The following is an 18133-nucleotide window of genomic DNA, read 5'->3' as shown; positions in this document are numbered from 1 at the left end:
TGGGAAGCTGCTTTATGATCATTTTCTTTGAAATTCCTTCAGTCAAGTTCAATTAAACTGGAAACGTATCTGAGATTGTTACTGATAAAATGTAGTTTTATTAAATTATAAATTCTGTAACAAAAACAAGACAGATCAAGAAAGATCTCAATAAACAAAACTACAAGGACTAGATGGCAAAGCCAGTGAAAAAGCCATGGAGAGTGTAAAGGTAAGGATTTCCAACACAAGTTAACAGCATTTTTACATTTCCATTGAAAGAAGGTAAATGATTGCTCTTGTCTAGTAAAAACACATTTTAACTCCAAACTCACATCTATTTTCTCACGTTAAATTAAGCATCCTGCTCACACCCAACACCTTGCCTGATTCCACACAGCTTTAGTGTTCTTTTCATACATCAATCCATGCAGAAAGTAGTAAGACACTTAATGCAACAGTCAGATAATGGAGACAATTCAAGTTGTACAGTAGATATACATTGGCCAAAAAGGGATAGAGTATCTTCAAGGGGAAAATGCTACAAAATAAACACAAGACATTTTCAAGAAAACTGGGCATTGCTAAACAGCTTTCAAACCTTAACAGGACAACCCAGTTTCCCAGAGTTAAGAGTCTTCCAGCTGAGACATGTTAAGAGACTTAAGTTAAAACAGGCCAAATCTGTTTTCTCCCCTTCACCCCACCCTCCCACCAAACACGCTGCTAGGTTTGAGTGCAATGCCAATGTGGACAGAAAATTTACAGAAAATTACAACTGAGTATTTTTTTTCGCATGGCTCTAGATTTAAACTTCAGTGACTGTGCACTGTCCATCTGGCCTTCTAGATCTTACACTTGTGTTTGCCACCCCACCCCCTGCCCCTGGTCTATCTGCTCCTGCCTGGCTTGCAGCAGCACTCAAGTGTCTCTGCTGACCAGAGGACAGGTGTTGCTGAAGGTGGGCAGACACATCCTCGCTGTCGCTGCTGGCATCCGATTCGGTCTCCTCCACAGAGGTGTCAGGGGCTGGCACCCTACCAGAAGATGATGATTCGTGGTCTTCTTCTCCCTCTCCCCTGTGACTCCTTTCAGCCATACTGTCTCCATTTATTTGCAACTGGGCAAAAGAGTTCTCTAGAGAATTGCTTGCATCAGGTGACGGCGTCGAAGGGCTCACGAGCTGGCCATCCAGTGCAGGTAGGGGCCTCACAGAAATGGCTGCTAGAGGCTGCACAGCTGCAGCCCCTGGAGTCAGTGTGCTGTCCGCACCGTCAGCGGAGCTCTCTCGTGCCAGGTTGACAGTGTTGGTGTCACAGTCCAGCCTCAGCCCAGCCACTCCCTTCTTTGGTATATCTATTATGTCCCGTTTTATTTTTCTGCGGCGTCCATGCTCATTTCTCCTATACTGAACCATATTCTCAAGGTCGGCCACGTATAAAAAACCAGCAATTAGCATTTCAGTGCTCTTTTTACCCTTGGAAAAGGCATCTTCCAGCTCTCTGCTGGTACGTTCATCGTACTGCCACCAGCCATTTCTACCTTCATAGTACCAAGCATATTCTCCATTGCCTCTGCTTGCTGCTTTGAGTTCTTCAGGTGACAATAAGGTTGGCTTGTCAAGGAAATCCTCAGGAATCTCCTGCCGGCAGAGTGCACATCGTTTCCCAAGCCAAGAAGCGCCCTTAACACACAGATAGCAGAAAACATGTTTACAGGGCAGACTTACTGGATGGACACACGTTTGCAGACAGATAGCACATTCAGGGACTTGCAGGGAAGGTGCTGCATTGGTACATGACTCATTTGTCTTCCTGTTTGTGGGAAGCATGTTGATCGAATGATCTATTTCGCCACAGCCAGCCATCCTGCAGAGGATCAAAGAAATTTAAATCAGTTTATTCTGGCAACTTAAACTAGCACCTTGCATCACATTTCACCTCAACAATCCACACAATGAGATGTTTACTTCAAATTAAACAAGTTACTGTTTCCTGAGATGATGGACTACACTGAGATTTCTTTTGCTGATCACCAATCTTTTATCTGTTTAATTTGCAGCATGTTAACATACCAGGTCAGAAAACAAACTTTGGAATTCCCTCTGTTCACTCCCTGAAGTAGAGTTGAATGGACCTTCAGTCAACCAGTTACTTTGGTACCTCCTTAAAGAAATTTTGGTTCTTTCCTCAAGAGGTGACATAGCTGCAAATTGAACTTAAACGATCTCTCTTCAGACTATAGGTGATCATCTGTTTGATTAAGGGACTCCCTGAACAGTATCTCAGACTAGGTTTACACAACAGAAAATAAGCCTGACAGCAGCATCCAGCTGAAGAGTTCTCCCACTCTGTTTCTCAGTTCCCTTCCACCATGGTACACTACCCTCAAACTGAATTCAGAGCAACCACAGGGATGCAAAAAGAACCAGATCTGAAAACTGAGGTGACCTTTTCAGAAGATACCCTGGACTCCTTTTCCTTAAACATCAAGTGAACTCCCTGAGATACGAGTACCTCTCGAAAGGAATCACTGCAGACCAGCAGAAGCAGCAGTGTATTGTAGAAGACACACAGCTCTGATCTGACTGGCTTGTGAAGTAATTGCCTTTACTTTTTCTGGCCATATCTTATTTCTGTTATTAAAGATGATTTTGTAACTGTAAGAGAATGGGGAATGCAAAACTGCATCACTTTGGCATTGTGTAGGATTTAAGCAGTTGAAAAATTCTAGCCTAAATATGCAAATGCCTTCTCAACTACATTTTTGCCATGGCAATCTTTCACGGTCTGTTTCATGGTAATTTTTCTTTTATTTATTAACAATCAAAACCAAATACCAGATACCAAATGAGGGAGGAGAATAGGCTTTGGTGAATGGGGCCTAAAAAGGTGCCTTTTTTAATTTAAAATCCCCAAGAAACTTCAAGACTGATATTCAACAAAACAGCCTTTCAGTGGAAGTAGTCTTTGTTGTACAGGCAGCCAGCTAGGAATAGTTCATGCAAAACTACCACAAGCATGTGGGCCAGAAGGGACCTTCAGAGTCACCTAGTCCAGTCTCCTGCTCCACATGGCACCAACAGCAATGCTACATGAGACCAGCTATGGCTTTGTCTAGCTGGGTTTTTTTGAAATCTGCAAGGATGGAAATACCACAGGCTCCCTGGACAGCCTGTTCTAATGTTATACACATTTCTAACAAAATGTGTAACCTCAAGAGAAAATGCCTAGTATTACTGTAAAAGGTTCCACTGATATATGCTGGGATTAAACAAAAACCTATGCCTCAGTATCTATATTTATCTTTACAATAATGTATCGTGTGCTATTTACTTAAAACATTTTTCTGTATGCTGTTTCCTTCTATCACTAAAATTTCCTCTTCAAAGACCAGTGCCTCTTTAATCCTTTTTTTATCAAATAATTATTTTAAAAGCTCTACAGCTCAAATACTTTTTCCTGAAGCAGCACAAAACTGTATCCATCTACATTTCAGTTTCATATCTGAATTTCTTTTTCTGAGATTAATGACCAATCTGCATAACAGTTCTTAAATCAGCATGCCAGATACACACACAGCATTACCTTCCAGCTGGCAACTGTGATTTTACTGCACAGCACACATCTGTGAGATCTACTCTAACAATGTTGTGAATAAGTTGCTTTTTGGAAGACGCACACTTCTGAAGATGTATTTTACAACAGATTTTTATAGCAAATGTTGGGGTTTACACAAAGAAACTTATTAGAAAAAGGGAGAACAAAGTCTGTTGAGATTTCAGACTACCACAAACACAACCCAACCATCATTTCACAACAGAAGAGCTGAAAGAGAAATCCATTTATTGATTGATTTTTGCTAACCATGGCTGAGGGAAAGGATCTTAATTGTCAAGTGCCCCCACAATGAGATAGTACAATGCAAAAAAGCACAGCAGCAGAGCTTTTGACTTCCATGCTACAGTTTTACAAAAGGATGCTTCTCCCTGAATATGCTTTATAAAATTATCTTTTCAGAGTGAAAGAAAAGATTAAAACAACCTGTAGGTAAGTAACTTCTACACAAGTCACCTACGTAATTAAGATTTTGGAGGTGATTAAAATTCAATAAAGGGATCAAAAGGCAATGCACTATGACAAACCAAATTGTGATACCATGAGCTAAACTAAAGAGTTTACCCTGAGGTAAACTAAAAGAAGGATTAAAAGTTCTCACCTGTTTACTGAAAGCAAAAAATGCTAACATTTGAACTGTGCTCAATAGGTCACCCATTAATTTGAGGGATCTTTGGGGTCCCTTACTAGATCAAGATAATAATGCAGGATATGAAAATGAGTAAATGCTTTTTCTCGAAATTCTTATTTGATTTTTAATGACTCTAAGGAAAATGTTATGTATAAAATGAATAGAGCGGGAGGAGCAAACCCTTATCTCTAAAAGTGCTCTGCAGGAACATAAAACTCTGATACGATAAGCACAACTGCAGTTGCATGTGCTCAGAATGCAGGACAATTATGCACTTGAAGATTTATATCAACTACATGGATTCTGTCTCACTTTTTGTTTTTAAAGCATGATGCTATTTTTTTTTAATTTACCTTCTTAATACCAAATCTAGGTCATGGGGTTTGTTTACAAGCTGGTAAGGGACGTACATGTAGGTTTTTACTGAAGAGGTAATCCTTCAGAACCGAGGACAAACATCTTGGACTGCTATTCTGCTATGTTATGGCTGTGGAAGCACTTCCACTGCAACTTCATGGTACTAAGAACTAAACAAAACTGACCACACAGTGTTTTTCCTGAAATTAAAAGTAATATTTTGTAACAAGGTTCAATCAAAACAGGCTTTATATCAGAACTGTTATCAAATAAGAAAGCTCTATTTTTGGGGGGACTGGGTTCCCTTTAAAACCCTCCTGGCATCGTAGAAAATCATATTCTTGATTACTGACTACTTGACTAAGAATTAACTAAACACAAGGAATAATTCTAAAAATAATTTTATTTTAAGTATTTAGATCCTCAATTCAGGTATAAATAAGGGACCAAAAAGAACCTGCACTCTGCATTTTAACAAGTACAGCCTAAAACTGACGGAAACAGTATGGAATTAGGCCAAAATCTTACAAGATCCCACGTCTTGTGTTTTTTATTGGCAATATTAAATAATACAGGTAATTTCTAAGCTATGGGTCCTTCATCAATACATGAAGTATGGAAGAGGTGTAACAATTACATGAAAAGACCCCAGGCCTTCTTAGACTCTAATGGAAGAAAATGTAAATTCCCACAAAACCACTTCAAATTCCAGGTCCAATTATAACTCCAACTAAGCAGTCCATCAAGGAGCTGACATGTTTAAGTTCATTAACAAAGCAACAGCTTACTTTTTCTTAGTAATTTCTACTGAAGCATGAAGACTGAAATGTCCTCTCTTCAGACGTCTCCAGCTAGGATGGCAGGTGCTCCTTCCCAAGGCTGGCTCATTCCTGACTTGTCCTGCTCAGTGGTACACTACAGCGTTTCAGCTTCCCTGCAAACTAACAGAAAGCAAATAACAGCACCATTACAATGCTGTCCAGAGGTACGAGCAAGCCAAGTACAATGCCACGGTTCTGTTACAAAAAGGAAATTACAATGCTTTTATTTACTTGATGTATGTTATTTTCAATAAAATTATCACTGGACTTCTGTTTAAGTTTTTGTAGCCATCAATTTTGATCTACAGTTTTTATTTTGATGTCTGTCTCAAAAAAATCATCTTTTTTTTAAGCACTATAAAAGGAAATTATTTTTTACTATAGTAAGTTAATTGCTCATTTCCAAACAGTGACCTCACAAAAGGAGTAAAAGATCAAAGTTTGGAGCACGTTACATTTATGCAAATTTAACCTCTAATAAATGATCCCTTCTATTTAGGAAATTTAGAAAGTCACAATGGCGTCCTAAAGCTTTTTATAAAACTATCTGTTTGATACCATCCCAAAGGACCATCTAGCTCTGTGTGTTATCCTGACACAGACTAGTATCAGATGCTTAAGGAAAAGCAGTGTGCACAAACAGCTGATTTCCCCCAATTCTCCCCCATATTTTAATCAGAAATTTGCCTCTTCATATTTCAAGGCTCAGAGCTTTAAATCCTCATCCTCTTTTACAGAGATCATTGCATCATTAATGAATGAACCTCAGAGCATTTAGCACTTTCTTCTTTATAAACCTACAATTGTATGTCCTCATACCAGCTTATGAACATAAACAAACTCTATGACCTATATTTGATACCTGCCAAGGTAAATAAACAACAAAAATTAATTAGGACCTTCCTCTACTTATTTCTTTAAAATGTCCTGATGGGCTCCAAGGTTCAACAATGCAAAGAGTTTCTAAAAAAGAGGACAAGGATGCAACTCAGCCTCCATACCTCACAGGTAATATACCCCTCTTCAGGCTAGCAGATGATGTCAGTCATATATTTGGTGAATGCCACCAACCACTTCACACAAACCTAATAATCACTAAGTGCCTAACAAATACCTTAAAAGTTCCTACAGCAGGAATCTGCAAACTGCAGAAGGGGAAGAGAGACCATCACTGCAATCAGAAGGGGAAGAAAGACCATCACTCTTGCATTCTCACAACCTAATCATGAAAGTCTTGACCTAAGAGAACCACCTTCAGCGAATCTTCTGTAAAATGACAGATGAGCTATGGAATCACCTTTTCCTTTTGGTCTGTAGCTTTCTGGATGATTGTCAAACATCTTGAACTACAGTTTCCAGTTGCTGCAGAACATTATATATAGGAATGATTTGAAGTAGACCTGAGAATGTCACCTTTGATTTCAATTTGTTCAAGGAAAGAATCATTTCAGCATAAATACAGTGCAGAGCAGACATGTAAGAGTCAAGTAAAGTCAGGAAGTGAGAAGTCCCTGAAAGAAGATGGAGCACAACAGTGCTCTGTGCTATAGCCCTTTATCAAACGATCGAATATCTATCATTAATATCACAGTTTTCAGATGACTTCAGTGCATTAAGCATTACTCAAATATGTTATTTTCTTTATAGCTGAGCTCCATGTAACATTTTGTACAGCTATTTTTAGAATGAGCTCCAAAGGAAAAATGCAAAAATTAACAAGCCCGTCCACACCTTTTCTCCCCTCATAGTTCTAGCAGATTTCCTTTCTTCACACATCAATCTGAAACCAAGAGCAGCAATCGTGTTAGAATTGTGGCTCTACTAATCCACTGAGACAAGATACTATATTTTCTATGATCAAAGAGACAGCTGCAACAAGCTTGATGCTCTGGGTGTGGTATTCAGTCCTTCATCTTGGAGCTGGCTTTCTGTTACTTCAATAGGTATCACCTGAAGCCTTTTATCTGCTCCCTCTCATAATGCACTACTAGAGGTAGCACATCATAAAGCCAAATGCTATGTGGAGATGGCAGAAAAAGGCTGGGTCAGTTCTCAGAGATTTCTTAGTAAAAAAATTGCATACACATATTCAAGATATGTAATTATACCTAGAAGAATCTAAGGAAGGCATAATTACAGGATTGTGATAAGGCAACCTTCCAACTGCAGCAAAGGTCTTGAAAAGAACTAGTTCACACACTGACATCAAATAACCTCTATATTTCATGTCATTGCTACTTATTTAATAAGCCAGTACTGAAAATTCTACTAAATGGACTGACAAACCCTTGTGGTTACACACACGCCCCTTTTTGGATGATGACTCCTCCTTTAAAGTCACCTGGGCAAGGGCTGTGTTCTATACTTAGCATTAATTTTCTCTTTTTCCTGTACCATGAGGAGTTATGCTATCTGCAGCAATCCCTTCCTAAACGCCTGCATCCTACCACACACTGATTTGGAAACTTTAAAGATGCAACGGACAGAAGGACAGTGTCACTGGTCAGGACCATCCCCATCCAAACCGAGGCTCAGCCCGCATGGAACTGTTCTCTTTGTCCCCTTGAAAGTCTCTCAGGATGCTTACTGGGAGGAGTCATGTCCACTTCTTCCACGCTTTAAGAATTCGAAGTGGTTGACTTCCTACCAGACCTATGTCCCAAAATGACTTCAGGCTCTCTTAAGAACAATATTAAGCTTTTACTAGGTCAAGATAGAATGAAACCATTTCTAGTCAGTTCAGCCAACTGTGCTTGTTAAATTATGAGACCCAGTAAATTATCAGCAACAGCACAATTTTTCCACCCTTATTCCTTTAGGGAAAAAAAAAATCAACAATTAAAAACCCTCACCCCAACTAACAACTAACCAACCCACTGAAACCAAAATCAGAAGCATACATATTTAGGAAGCCAGCTCCTATATATTGATGAAGAGTTACCCATAGTCTTAAGCTTTGTCTGCAAGTAAAATCTTAGCTTTCTAAAAACACACAAGTGCAACACTGGTGAATTCAACAAACATCAGCCTATTAATGAGTCTTACTTCAAATATCAGAAATCTAGGAATACTGCAACTCCATACACATTATTTTAAAATAGCTCTCACAAATTTATCAATTCCTCCCTTGAAAACTCAGCAGAGTAACAGCGTTCTTTGACAAGAATAAATGCTCTTCTGTAATTAAACACTTGGATTTTTTTTCCATCAAGCTCCCCAGTTTTTAACTCATTTGGTGGGTAGGAGGGGAAAATGATCCCCTGAATTTTGCCCTTCCCCACAAGTAACCATGAGCCAGACAGTGTGGGAAGAAAGAAGGCAGCTGTTTTATCTAATAAGAAAAATCACTCTCCTGTCTGATGGTCTGCTAGTGTCAATACACTACCGGCTCAAGGTACTGAGTCTCATCAGATATGTTTAAAACTGTCCCTGGTACTGGATAGCACAACAGATAAATAACTTCACTGTTTCCCCTGCTTGCCTACTTTTTTCTACCTGTTTCTTAAACTCATAATATTCTCAGAAATTGCTGGTTGTGATGAGGCTTCAGGTTGCCTGTCATTCCTTATCACTGGCTACTGCATATTAGTAAACCCCAACACTTATATCTACACTTGGAATTGAATCATAGAAGAATAGTCAAGTGCAGAACAGTCAGCCATTTCAGTATTAAAATGCTACATGTACTGAAAATGAGGTTGTTCCCTATGCTACAATTGGAACACTGACCTTGGATTTTGAGCATATATCCTGTTTCAATCTATTTAACTAAGAAAAATGTTAATTTCTCACTCAAAAGCAAAACGTGCAAAAATGCAGCAGAAACCGGTTCATCTTAAGTTACCAATGCTTCAGAAAATCAAATAAATACAGGGGCATCTCTTCATGTATGTATAAAGACTTGATTAACACGCACAGAAGAGAGGAAAAAAAAATCAATTTCAATATGAAGACTTTTCCAGGGGCTCACTACTCAATAGGCTATAAAAATACTGCAGTTCCATCTCTTTAAATAAATGACAATTCAATTACATCTAAATTGATGCAATATATTTTGAAGGAAACAAGAACAAACTTTTTTTTCCACTCACCACAGATTTTGTATTATAGCAATTTAAACAACTGGCACTTCATCAGACTTGGAAAGAAACTACACTATTAAACACACAAGACTATAAACCAAGTTCTTGCAAAAGGGTTCAATATTTAAGATTTATTCAAAATTACCAAATGAAGATTCAGATTTCAGCATGTCTTCAATACTATTTCACGCTGTAATTTTTGGTACCGCATTTCTAGAGATGCTTCAGAATCTATTTTTGAGTAGCCCACCGTCCAGAGGCAGCAGCTAACAAAGCAAGAAGGATCGGATTTTTAGTATTACAAACCTGACAGAGGCAAAACGTTTTAAAGCTCTGCTCCCTACACCTCCTTGTAATTGCTAATACATAACTGCATATTATACCCCGGTGACAAACCCTACAGCGTTTCTCAGGCATATCACTGAAAAGCTGTACTTAGATTAAAATCCCCCACAGTTTCAGCTTAACTATTTCACCATTCCGATCGTCTTATTCGTACAAAACCCTCGTATTCAGTTAATGTTTTTCAGTGGCGGCAACACGTTCCGCGCCGAAAGCGGGACCCGCTTTCACATTTCACGTCCCCTTTCAACATTCCGAAGGGATGCAAAGCAAACACTTGAGCCGAGGCGGTCAAGCACAAAGCAACAAAAGCACTTCCAATCAGGAACCCTTAGCTACTTCTGTCCGGGTGCTGCGCGTCGCGCTGCCGGCGGCAGCAGTGACCGAGGCCGGCCGGGCACAGCGGGGACACCGAGGGGCCAAGCCACGCACACCGGAGCGCTGCGCCACGCGTGACGCCGCCACGCCTCATGCTCCTGACCTATTTTACTGCCCAGCACAACGAAACCCCCGACTCACAGAACCGATACGGTTGGAAGAGACCTCCGGCCATCGAGTCCAGCCTAAGCCCGGGCCCGGTCAGGCACTCTGCGCGCACCTCGCTCCGCACCGGCGTGGCTGCGCCGCCTCCTGCGGGTACACGGCTCCGCGGAAGGGGGCCTGGCCGGCAGGAGGGACCGGGAGGCTCTGCCGGCGGTCCCGGCTCTCCCCGCCAGCCTCTCGGAGCGGGGCCTTGGGAAGGGCTCCCGACGGGGCTCCGCAGCCCCGACACCCGGCACGTGACCCCGCGGGCGGGGCGGCGCCGGGCGACACCCCCCGCCCGCCCCGCCGCCAAAACAATACCGGGCAGGGCTCTGCCCGCCGGGCGGCCGCCCCTCGCTCCGCTCGGCTCAGCCCAGCTCAGCCGGCCTTTTGTTCAGGGCACTCACCCGCACGGGAAGGCCGCGGCGCCCGCTCCAGCTCGGCCGGCGGCGGAGGGGCGAGGGGAGGCAGCACCGCCTCGGCCCCGGGCGGCCGTGCAGGGGGCGCTGTCGGAGCGGCCTTTGGTGGCCGAGACCTCCGCCGCCGCCACCGCCTTCCCCCGACCGCTCCAGCTCGGGCGCGCCCGCGGCGGCGCGGGGACTCACCCGCCGGGCCGGCCCGCGCCGCTCGGCTCCGCTCGGGCCCGCTGCGCTCCGCCCGCCGCCACCTGCCGCTCCCTCCGGCCCCGCCGCCGGGACCGCGGGACGCGCCGACGTCACGCGCGGGCCAGGGCGGCCGAACGCGCCACTGTGACGCCGCCGCGGCGGGGGCGGGGCCAGGGGCGGGGCCGGGCGCGTGAGGCCGCGCCCCGGCCCGCGGCGGTGCCACGGCGGTGTCATGGCGGCCCCGCGCGGCTCGGGCCGCACCCGCGCTGAGGGGAAGTGGAAGGGCCCGGCCTGTACCCTGTGGGGGAAGGTGCCGGGCGGGCGGGCGGGAGGGCCCCGCCTCCATACATGGTGTCCTTTTCCCGGCCCCCCTGCCCAAGTCGTGCCGCCTTCTGGCGGGCAGACCGTGGCTGGACGCCAGGCGCCCTCTAAAGCCGCCCTGGCACTGCCCTCCGCGGCTGGGCAGGGGAGGGGGCTGTACAACGAGAGGCTCGTGGGTCGAGATCAGGACAGGATGAGATCACTCACGAATTGCCGTCATGGGCAAAGGAATCTTGACGTGGGAAAATGAATTTAATACCAGTCAAATCGGAGCAGGATCATGAGACATAAAACCAAATCTAAAAACACTACCCTTGCCTTCCTTTTTTCCAAGCTGATTTTTGGCTTCCCACTCTTGGTTTTTTGGGATGCAGTTCTTCAGGAACAGCCTGCTCCAGTGGGTGCCCCCTCAGGGTCACAAGTCCTGCCAGCAACCCTGCTCTGGTGTGGGCTCCTCTCTCCATGGGGCCACAGATCCTTACAGGAGCCTGATCCAGCACGGGCTCCCCACAGGTCACAGCCTCCTTTGGGCACCCACCTGCTCTGCCCTGGGGTCCTGCATGGGCTGGGGTGGATCTCTGCTCCCCCATGGCCCTCCCTGGGCTGCAGGGACACAGCTCCTCACCACGGTCTGCACCAGGGGCTGCAGGGGGATCTCTGTTCAGTGCCTAGAGCAGCTCCTCATCCTCCTCCATTGGTCTTGGGGTCTGCAGAGTTGCTGCTCTCACTCCCATTCCACTCTTCAAATGAAATTGTTGTGCAGATTTTTTTCCCCTTCTTAAATCTGTTATCCCACAGGCACTACCCCTGTCACTGACAGGCTGAACCTTGGGTCCATCTGGGAGCTGTCTGACACTGGCTCTGTCAGACACAGGGGAGCCTTCTGGAAGCTTCTCACTGTAGCCCCCTCCCCAAGCCCCTGCCAGTACCAAAACCTTGCCACACATACCAAATACACCAGAAATGACGGGGAGCCTCAGTTGTGTGTATGCCCTGGAGCTTTCTGACCAGAAAAAGTAGGCAGGCACGCTTCCTTGGGATTCATTGTTCCTGGTGGCAGTGCTGGGGAAGACGAACTTGCACAGCTTTGTCATGCTTGACTAATGTGACGGCAGGTTGCAGTTGCCCTTGTTCCCACTGATAAGGCCACACAGTGGATTCAGCAGGAGGTACGAAGAGTTGCTGGCCTTTCCAGGAGCATATTCTGCAGCTCAGAGAAACTGCAGCTTATTTTTTGCCTGAAAATTTAGGTGGCTTGGTAGTCAAGCATATGCCTCATGCTTCTGTGCATTGCCCAGCCATGCTTGGGTGGCTGCAGAGGTTTGGCTGTTTTGGCAGTCACCCATATGTGGAGAGGGACATGAGCAAGACCCAGGCATAATTTTGGGGGGTCAGACTACCCCAAAGCTGAGCTGCTCCTGTAGGTGAGGTGCAGGGAGGAGATGTGTGCTGCCTGCTGTTGTCAATTGAGAAGCCTGCTGTATTAATATTTTAATAAAGCAGGATGGGAAACAATAATCCATACATCATTTAGGCTGGAATGGTATTTAGATGGGGAAAGTACTGTGTGTCCAGGTACTCATTGCACCTAAATGGAAAACTAAACGCTTCAAGGTGCAGACTGTCTACCCAAGGTCTTGTTAAAACTAAAACTACTGTTTGGCTGCTTTTTTTGATTTTTAAACCCATGGAAATCACAAGCATCAGACAACATAAGACAACTCTAAAAATACTATATTATAAATGTAATCAGGCATACCAAAAGAAATGTTGCAGTCTAGACAGCCACAATATACAGAGTAAGTATCACCATACAATTTCAGAATGCTTTAACATTCACCCATACAGAGTAACACCATACCACATCAGACAGCTTCAGGTATCTACCCATACAGCAAAACATCATAACACCTCAGAAGGCTGCAAGCATCTGCCCTTCTTGTTCTTTAGCCCAACCTTTTATACCCCTCATGTTCATGCACTGCACCTGTGTGCCCTCTGTTCCCTTTGGTGATTGGTCAGTGCACCTGGGCACTCCATTGCTTTCAATGCTGCTCACCTGCTTTTCACAGCTGGAGCCCACTGGGGATGATGCTCGGCTGCAGCCCCACTCCCAATTAGCACAAACTGTGTGCCTACAAAGAAATGCATTTTGTTAAATCACCTATTATTTTCTAAAAGTTCAGAAAAGTCTACCCGAAATTTGCACTGGTTTTAACAAATGTGACGTGTTTGCATCCAAGGACAAGCATTTACCTGGTGACCTGTGTTCTATTTAGATAGTTCTGTGTGAAGCTGAGTCAAAGAATAGAGATTAGAGAAAGGAAAGGTCTCTTACTGGCAGTGTGTGCTCAGCAACAATAGCCTTAATCCTTTACTGAACCAGACCTTGATCCTGTGGAAGCTATTGAGGCCAAATTCCTGTCAGTTTCTGTTAGAACATGACCTAAAAAAAGAAAGCAGGCTTGTGCTCTTATGGGATCTAAAGAGTTCACGCAAAGCTACTCTGACTGTGTGCATCTTTGTAAGAAAGGCAACACCTTGGGAAGACTGTACTTAGGAAAAAGGAAGTCTCTGGCTGTGTATGGATATAGGCTTATGGATATAGTGAGTTTCACTGCAGCTGCAGATGGACTGAGAAAATGTGCTTGTGAATGAAAGATTTTATTTTACAGTCCATGAGTTATGGAGTAAGCATGGCAATCAAAGCAATGTCAGACAGTGCCAAAGACAGTAACCAAATAATGAAATGCATTGCACCTTACTAGACTAAGGGAATAACGAGCATGAAGGGGTATCTAGTTGAATAGATTACAGTAAGGGGATCAGTTCTAGTAATATACCTTCTGAAATGTTCCCTACATGGCTATCAATCCATATTACCAGCTCCTATTCCAGTCAGAACAGGTATTATTTAAACATAATTTTTTGTGTTTCTGTTTTTGGCATGGACACAACCTGTTCATTCCACTGATGGCTTTCTTTATGCCTATTACTTTGTACCTGTCTGTTACAATTGAAGCCACCTCAGTTGTACCTTTTCTACATCTACTTGCTTCACATTTCTGTTGTCTGCTGTGTTTCTCCTTGTGTATTTTATTGTGGTCTACAATGTCATCACTATGAAATTTATGTATTTTGCTCACCACTAAATTATTAATTAATACAGTGGTTTGAAAAGTAAAGATTTGTCAGACTACTTTTTAAAGAACACCACTTTCTCTGCTAAGTGTCTACAGTCCCACTATTAATATTTTGCTGTGATGGTGGAGAACTATTAATCCACATGTGAAGCATTTTTTCTGCTTCTTAAAATCTATGTGATACTATGTAAACCTTTGCAGATGTGCCAACGTTTTATATTCCTCAAGAGCTCAATCCTTGCTGCACTTGGTGCAGCTGAGATGAGAGGGGAGATAAGCAGTTTCTTTCTGCTGTGGTTTTGAGTCAGTTTATATCAAAACAGTTTGGGAAGTTGGTGTGGAGAACCTCTAAACTGCTGTAAGTTAACACTATGGGCAAGAGAGTGGGTGATGTGTGATATCATGCCAATTCCATGCTCCTGCACCTTCAGCAAACCTCTGTAAAGTCCAGAGAAGGTGTAAAGTTGGCAGTGCCCTGCACTTGTGTGCTCCTTGTAAGGAGCCAGAGAGGGGATGAGACTCTAGTTACAATGTGTAAAAGTACTGAAGACAATCTTGGTTTTGCTTGAGTGGCACATTCCTTTCTGAACCCCTTGTTGCTTATCACTCCCTGCATGCCTTTTCCTCTAAGCTGTCCTACAGCAGGTGATCCCCATGTTGCAGTGCCATTTTCATTGAAGTAATAAATGTCATACTGTCATCAAAAACTAAGATACACAAATTTTCCTGGATTACTTCTTTTTACAAATGATATTTATAGTTTTTCAGAGTCCAAGGCACAAGCTTATCCCTTGTGCTGTGAGTGTTTTAAGATGGTGTCAGTGAGACAAAATGATGTTCACTTGAACTCTATTGAAATGCAATTGTGGTTGTGCCAATGATGTATGAAATGCAAGCTGGTTAATGGAAATCCAAAGCCCCTTTGGGTTTTGCAAGTGTTTTTTTCATTTTGACTCTCTAGAAACTGCTGAGGTTTATGCCTGTCTCAGCAATCTGCATTTACAGTCCTGCTGCACTGTAGCTAAACTGATTTACAGTTGCTCTTTGTAGATTCAGAACGAAGTGTCAGTTAAAGGCCGAATTGGTGTATGGAAACGCAACTACTGTACCTCATGGAATATCTGTATTTTGCTTACATAATCTAGATATGTAGTAACTTCTGCCAAAAATGCTGTTATTTAACAGTTTTGGAAGGATTGTGCTGGTTAGTCATGAGAACAATTCCATTTTGCTTTAAAAACAGGAAGCTGAATGATGCTGAGGAGGAGGAGTGGGAGAAGAGGAGCTCAGGCTGAGTTCTTTTTCTCAGTTCTCTCAATCTGTTACTTTTGATGTATCTGTACCCGTTCTGTCTGTGAACTCCCAAGGAGAGATCCTGATTCTTTTGTTTTCATTTAGTGGCATTAAAAAATTCCACACAGCATACAAAACAAATTTATTTTATTGCCCCAGTTGGCAGACAAGGTAACGTTTTCTTCTGCCAATAAGTAAACATTGACTTTTTCCATTATCCCAGCTGTCAAATTCATATCACAGTATATGTTGCTGTGGAATTGAAGTCATCCATATGCTGATGCAGACAAGCAGAAAAATCCCACCTCAAAGCAGTTATTGCATTACAATACAGTGTGTTTAAATATTTTAGTTTTCCAGGCAGCAAGTTTGCAGGATTAAAGCCTTCTTTTCCCAAAAGTAAATCTTGTGCCTTAGTCTCATCATCACTTTAATCCCTTTCTCTTTGACTTTTTCTCTGTCAACCAGGGGAGTGACTAAACTCATTAAAAAAATTTTTTGGGGATCTTCAAAATCACGATACTTACAAAATTTATAAGGTTAGATTTTGGTTTCCGTTTTTTTTTTTTTTTTTCATTTGGCCTCAAGTTTTACATCTGTAGGACTTAGCAGTAACTTGTAACTGTACATAAAATATCCATCTGTAGCTATAAGGCAGGCTTTATTTTAATTTTATTGAAGCTTAAATTCTTGCAGAATCATACATCTTCAGGAATGAAATCCTGAAAACTAGCCGGAGTCACAAGATTCTTGATCTATGGAAAAACAGTTAATCACAAGGAGAAGATAGTGCACACATACTGTATTTTACATTAGTGAAAGGAAAGCAAGCTATAAAAAATGTTGTTGTCATCTTCATCTTCAATTTTAAAAAAAATAGTGAGTGAGCAGTTGCAATTTCCTTTTGTATCACTAGATGGTATGTGGTAACTGTGGGGAAGCTGAGCTCTTAAAAGAATGGATATAGTATAGGTACTGCTGTCTCTCCTGATCCAGATGTTGCACTGACCAGACTCCTTGCTTACAGAAGGAATGCCTGCAAAGCTGTTCCTGACACCTAAAACTGCTCCTTGTAGTTCCAAACCCCTGGCTCTGTTGCAGGCAACTACAAAACTTAGAGTGATTTGGTGCTCGTGTTTTCTGGGAAACTGCACAGTACTTAGGCCTCAAACTCAGAATTACATTTTTGAAAAGAGGAACTCTATATTAAAATGCTTGAAAACACCCACACTTTATTGCAAAGTTAGCAAAGTCTTCAAACATTATGGATCAGACCCTCTGAACTACATGCTGGTGAGTGCTCAGTAGGTATAAAAGTCCATACGGAGACAGAATCAATGGAAGTTTAGATTTGTAATTTTAGTTATAACAATATGAGCTACCATATAGTTTCCATGCAAGGACCTACTTTTACACTAGAGGGCATATTTTTATTTTCTCAGGTAATATTTTTGAATGCTACATTATCACAATCAAAACAGCATCTCCTGTAGTAATTATATATATATTTGAAAATACACTAGTATAAAATGTTTGCTAGAATTTTATAAAAGAACCAAGAACATTTTATGCTGTTCCATTTGGATTAACAGTTCAGCAGCTTAAATGGAGCTGTTTCCATGTAGTTGCTGTAGTAGTCCATGACACTGTACTTTGAAAATTATCAGTTAAAAATTAAAACTTTCCTGGATGACTCTGTCCTCTGGGCTTTAGTTGTGTGAAAAGGGTGTCATAAGTAAAATTTCTAGATGCTTTTCCACAGTTAAATCATATTTCTCCTGTTCCATAGGATCCAAAAATTTCTTAGTGCTTTTTAGGAAAAAAAAGTGTCCAGTTTTCAGAAGAAAAAGGTGTCCAGCTGCTTTGCTATTTGGTGGCTTGTGCTTTTTGCATTCCCTTGGTCTCTTGTATGCTTAGACACTGTGGGTTTTTGGGTGAGAGGTCCATTATGATGGGCAGCTTGGAAAGCTTCCATCTGAAGCTTTCATAACTGTTTCTTATAGTGTCACCAGATTCCCCAGCAGCAGGAAATGCTGTGGAGAAGGACTCAGAGTGCAGGGCTCTGTTCTTCACAGCCTGATCCTGCTGGGCCCTTGCTTCCCTTGGTCTTCTGTGCAGTGTGTGGCAGGTTCCTCGGGAGGGAAGGGATGGGGAACAGAGCTGTGTTGTGTGGTGTGTAACCCCCCAGCGCTGCACCAAGGCAGTGAATGAGCAGAGAGTGTCTTTCTATGGCTTCACCAGACTTTTCTCCAAAAAGAGCATAAAGAAGATGGAGTTGTTATGGTAAAATCTTGGAAGGAAAGTAATTTCAATCAATGCTTAAATAATTATTCTAATTGCAGTTTTGATGACTGTCACCTTTTGGAGCCATACAGAGTGAGACAGTTAATGCAAAGATAATACTGCAGATGAAAGAAACA

At 42.7% G+C, this 18133-nt stretch overlaps 1 protein-coding gene across 6 annotated transcripts; it reads right to left on the bottom strand.

The window, feature by feature from the left end:
• Positions 1-75: 75 nt before the first annotated feature.
• RNF146 (ring finger protein 146) lies at positions 76-11001 on the bottom strand. Of its 6 annotated transcripts, XM_063151131.1 has the most exons (4): positions 10349-10433; positions 9633-9753; positions 5373-5525; positions 76-1847 (listed from the first exon to the last, which is right to left on the bottom strand). In XM_063151131.1, the coding sequence occupies exon 4, from the start codon at positions 1844-1846 to the stop codon at positions 788-790; it is 1059 nt and encodes a 352-aa protein (XP_063007201.1). In that variant the 5' UTR covers position 1847; positions 5373-5525; positions 9633-9753; positions 10349-10433; the 3' UTR covers positions 76-787. The 6 variants fall into 6 exon arrangements, with proteins under 6 accessions (XP_063007201.1, XP_063007205.1, XP_063007202.1 ...); XM_063151135.1 differs by lacking the exons at positions 9633-9753; positions 10349-10433 and adding an exon at positions 10957-11001; XM_063151132.1 differs by lacking the exons at positions 9633-9753; positions 10349-10433 and adding an exon at positions 10759-10839.
• Between the last annotated feature and the right edge of the window lie 7132 nt (positions 11002-18133).

Source organism: Melospiza melodia, chromosome 3, assembly GCF_035770615.1.
Source record: "Melospiza melodia melodia isolate bMelMel2 chromosome 3, bMelMel2.pri, whole genome shotgun sequence".
In the NCBI taxonomy this organism is placed as follows: Eukaryota; Metazoa; Chordata; class Aves; order Passeriformes; family Passerellidae; genus Melospiza; species Melospiza melodia.
This window is presented reverse-complemented; position numbering and strand designations above follow the sequence as displayed.

Excerpts from the sequence above, each read along its gene's own strand:
- RNF146 (XM_063151135.1), bottom strand. The coding sequence starts at position 1,846 with ATGGCTGGCTGTGGCGAAATAGATCATTCGATCAACATGCTTCCCACA.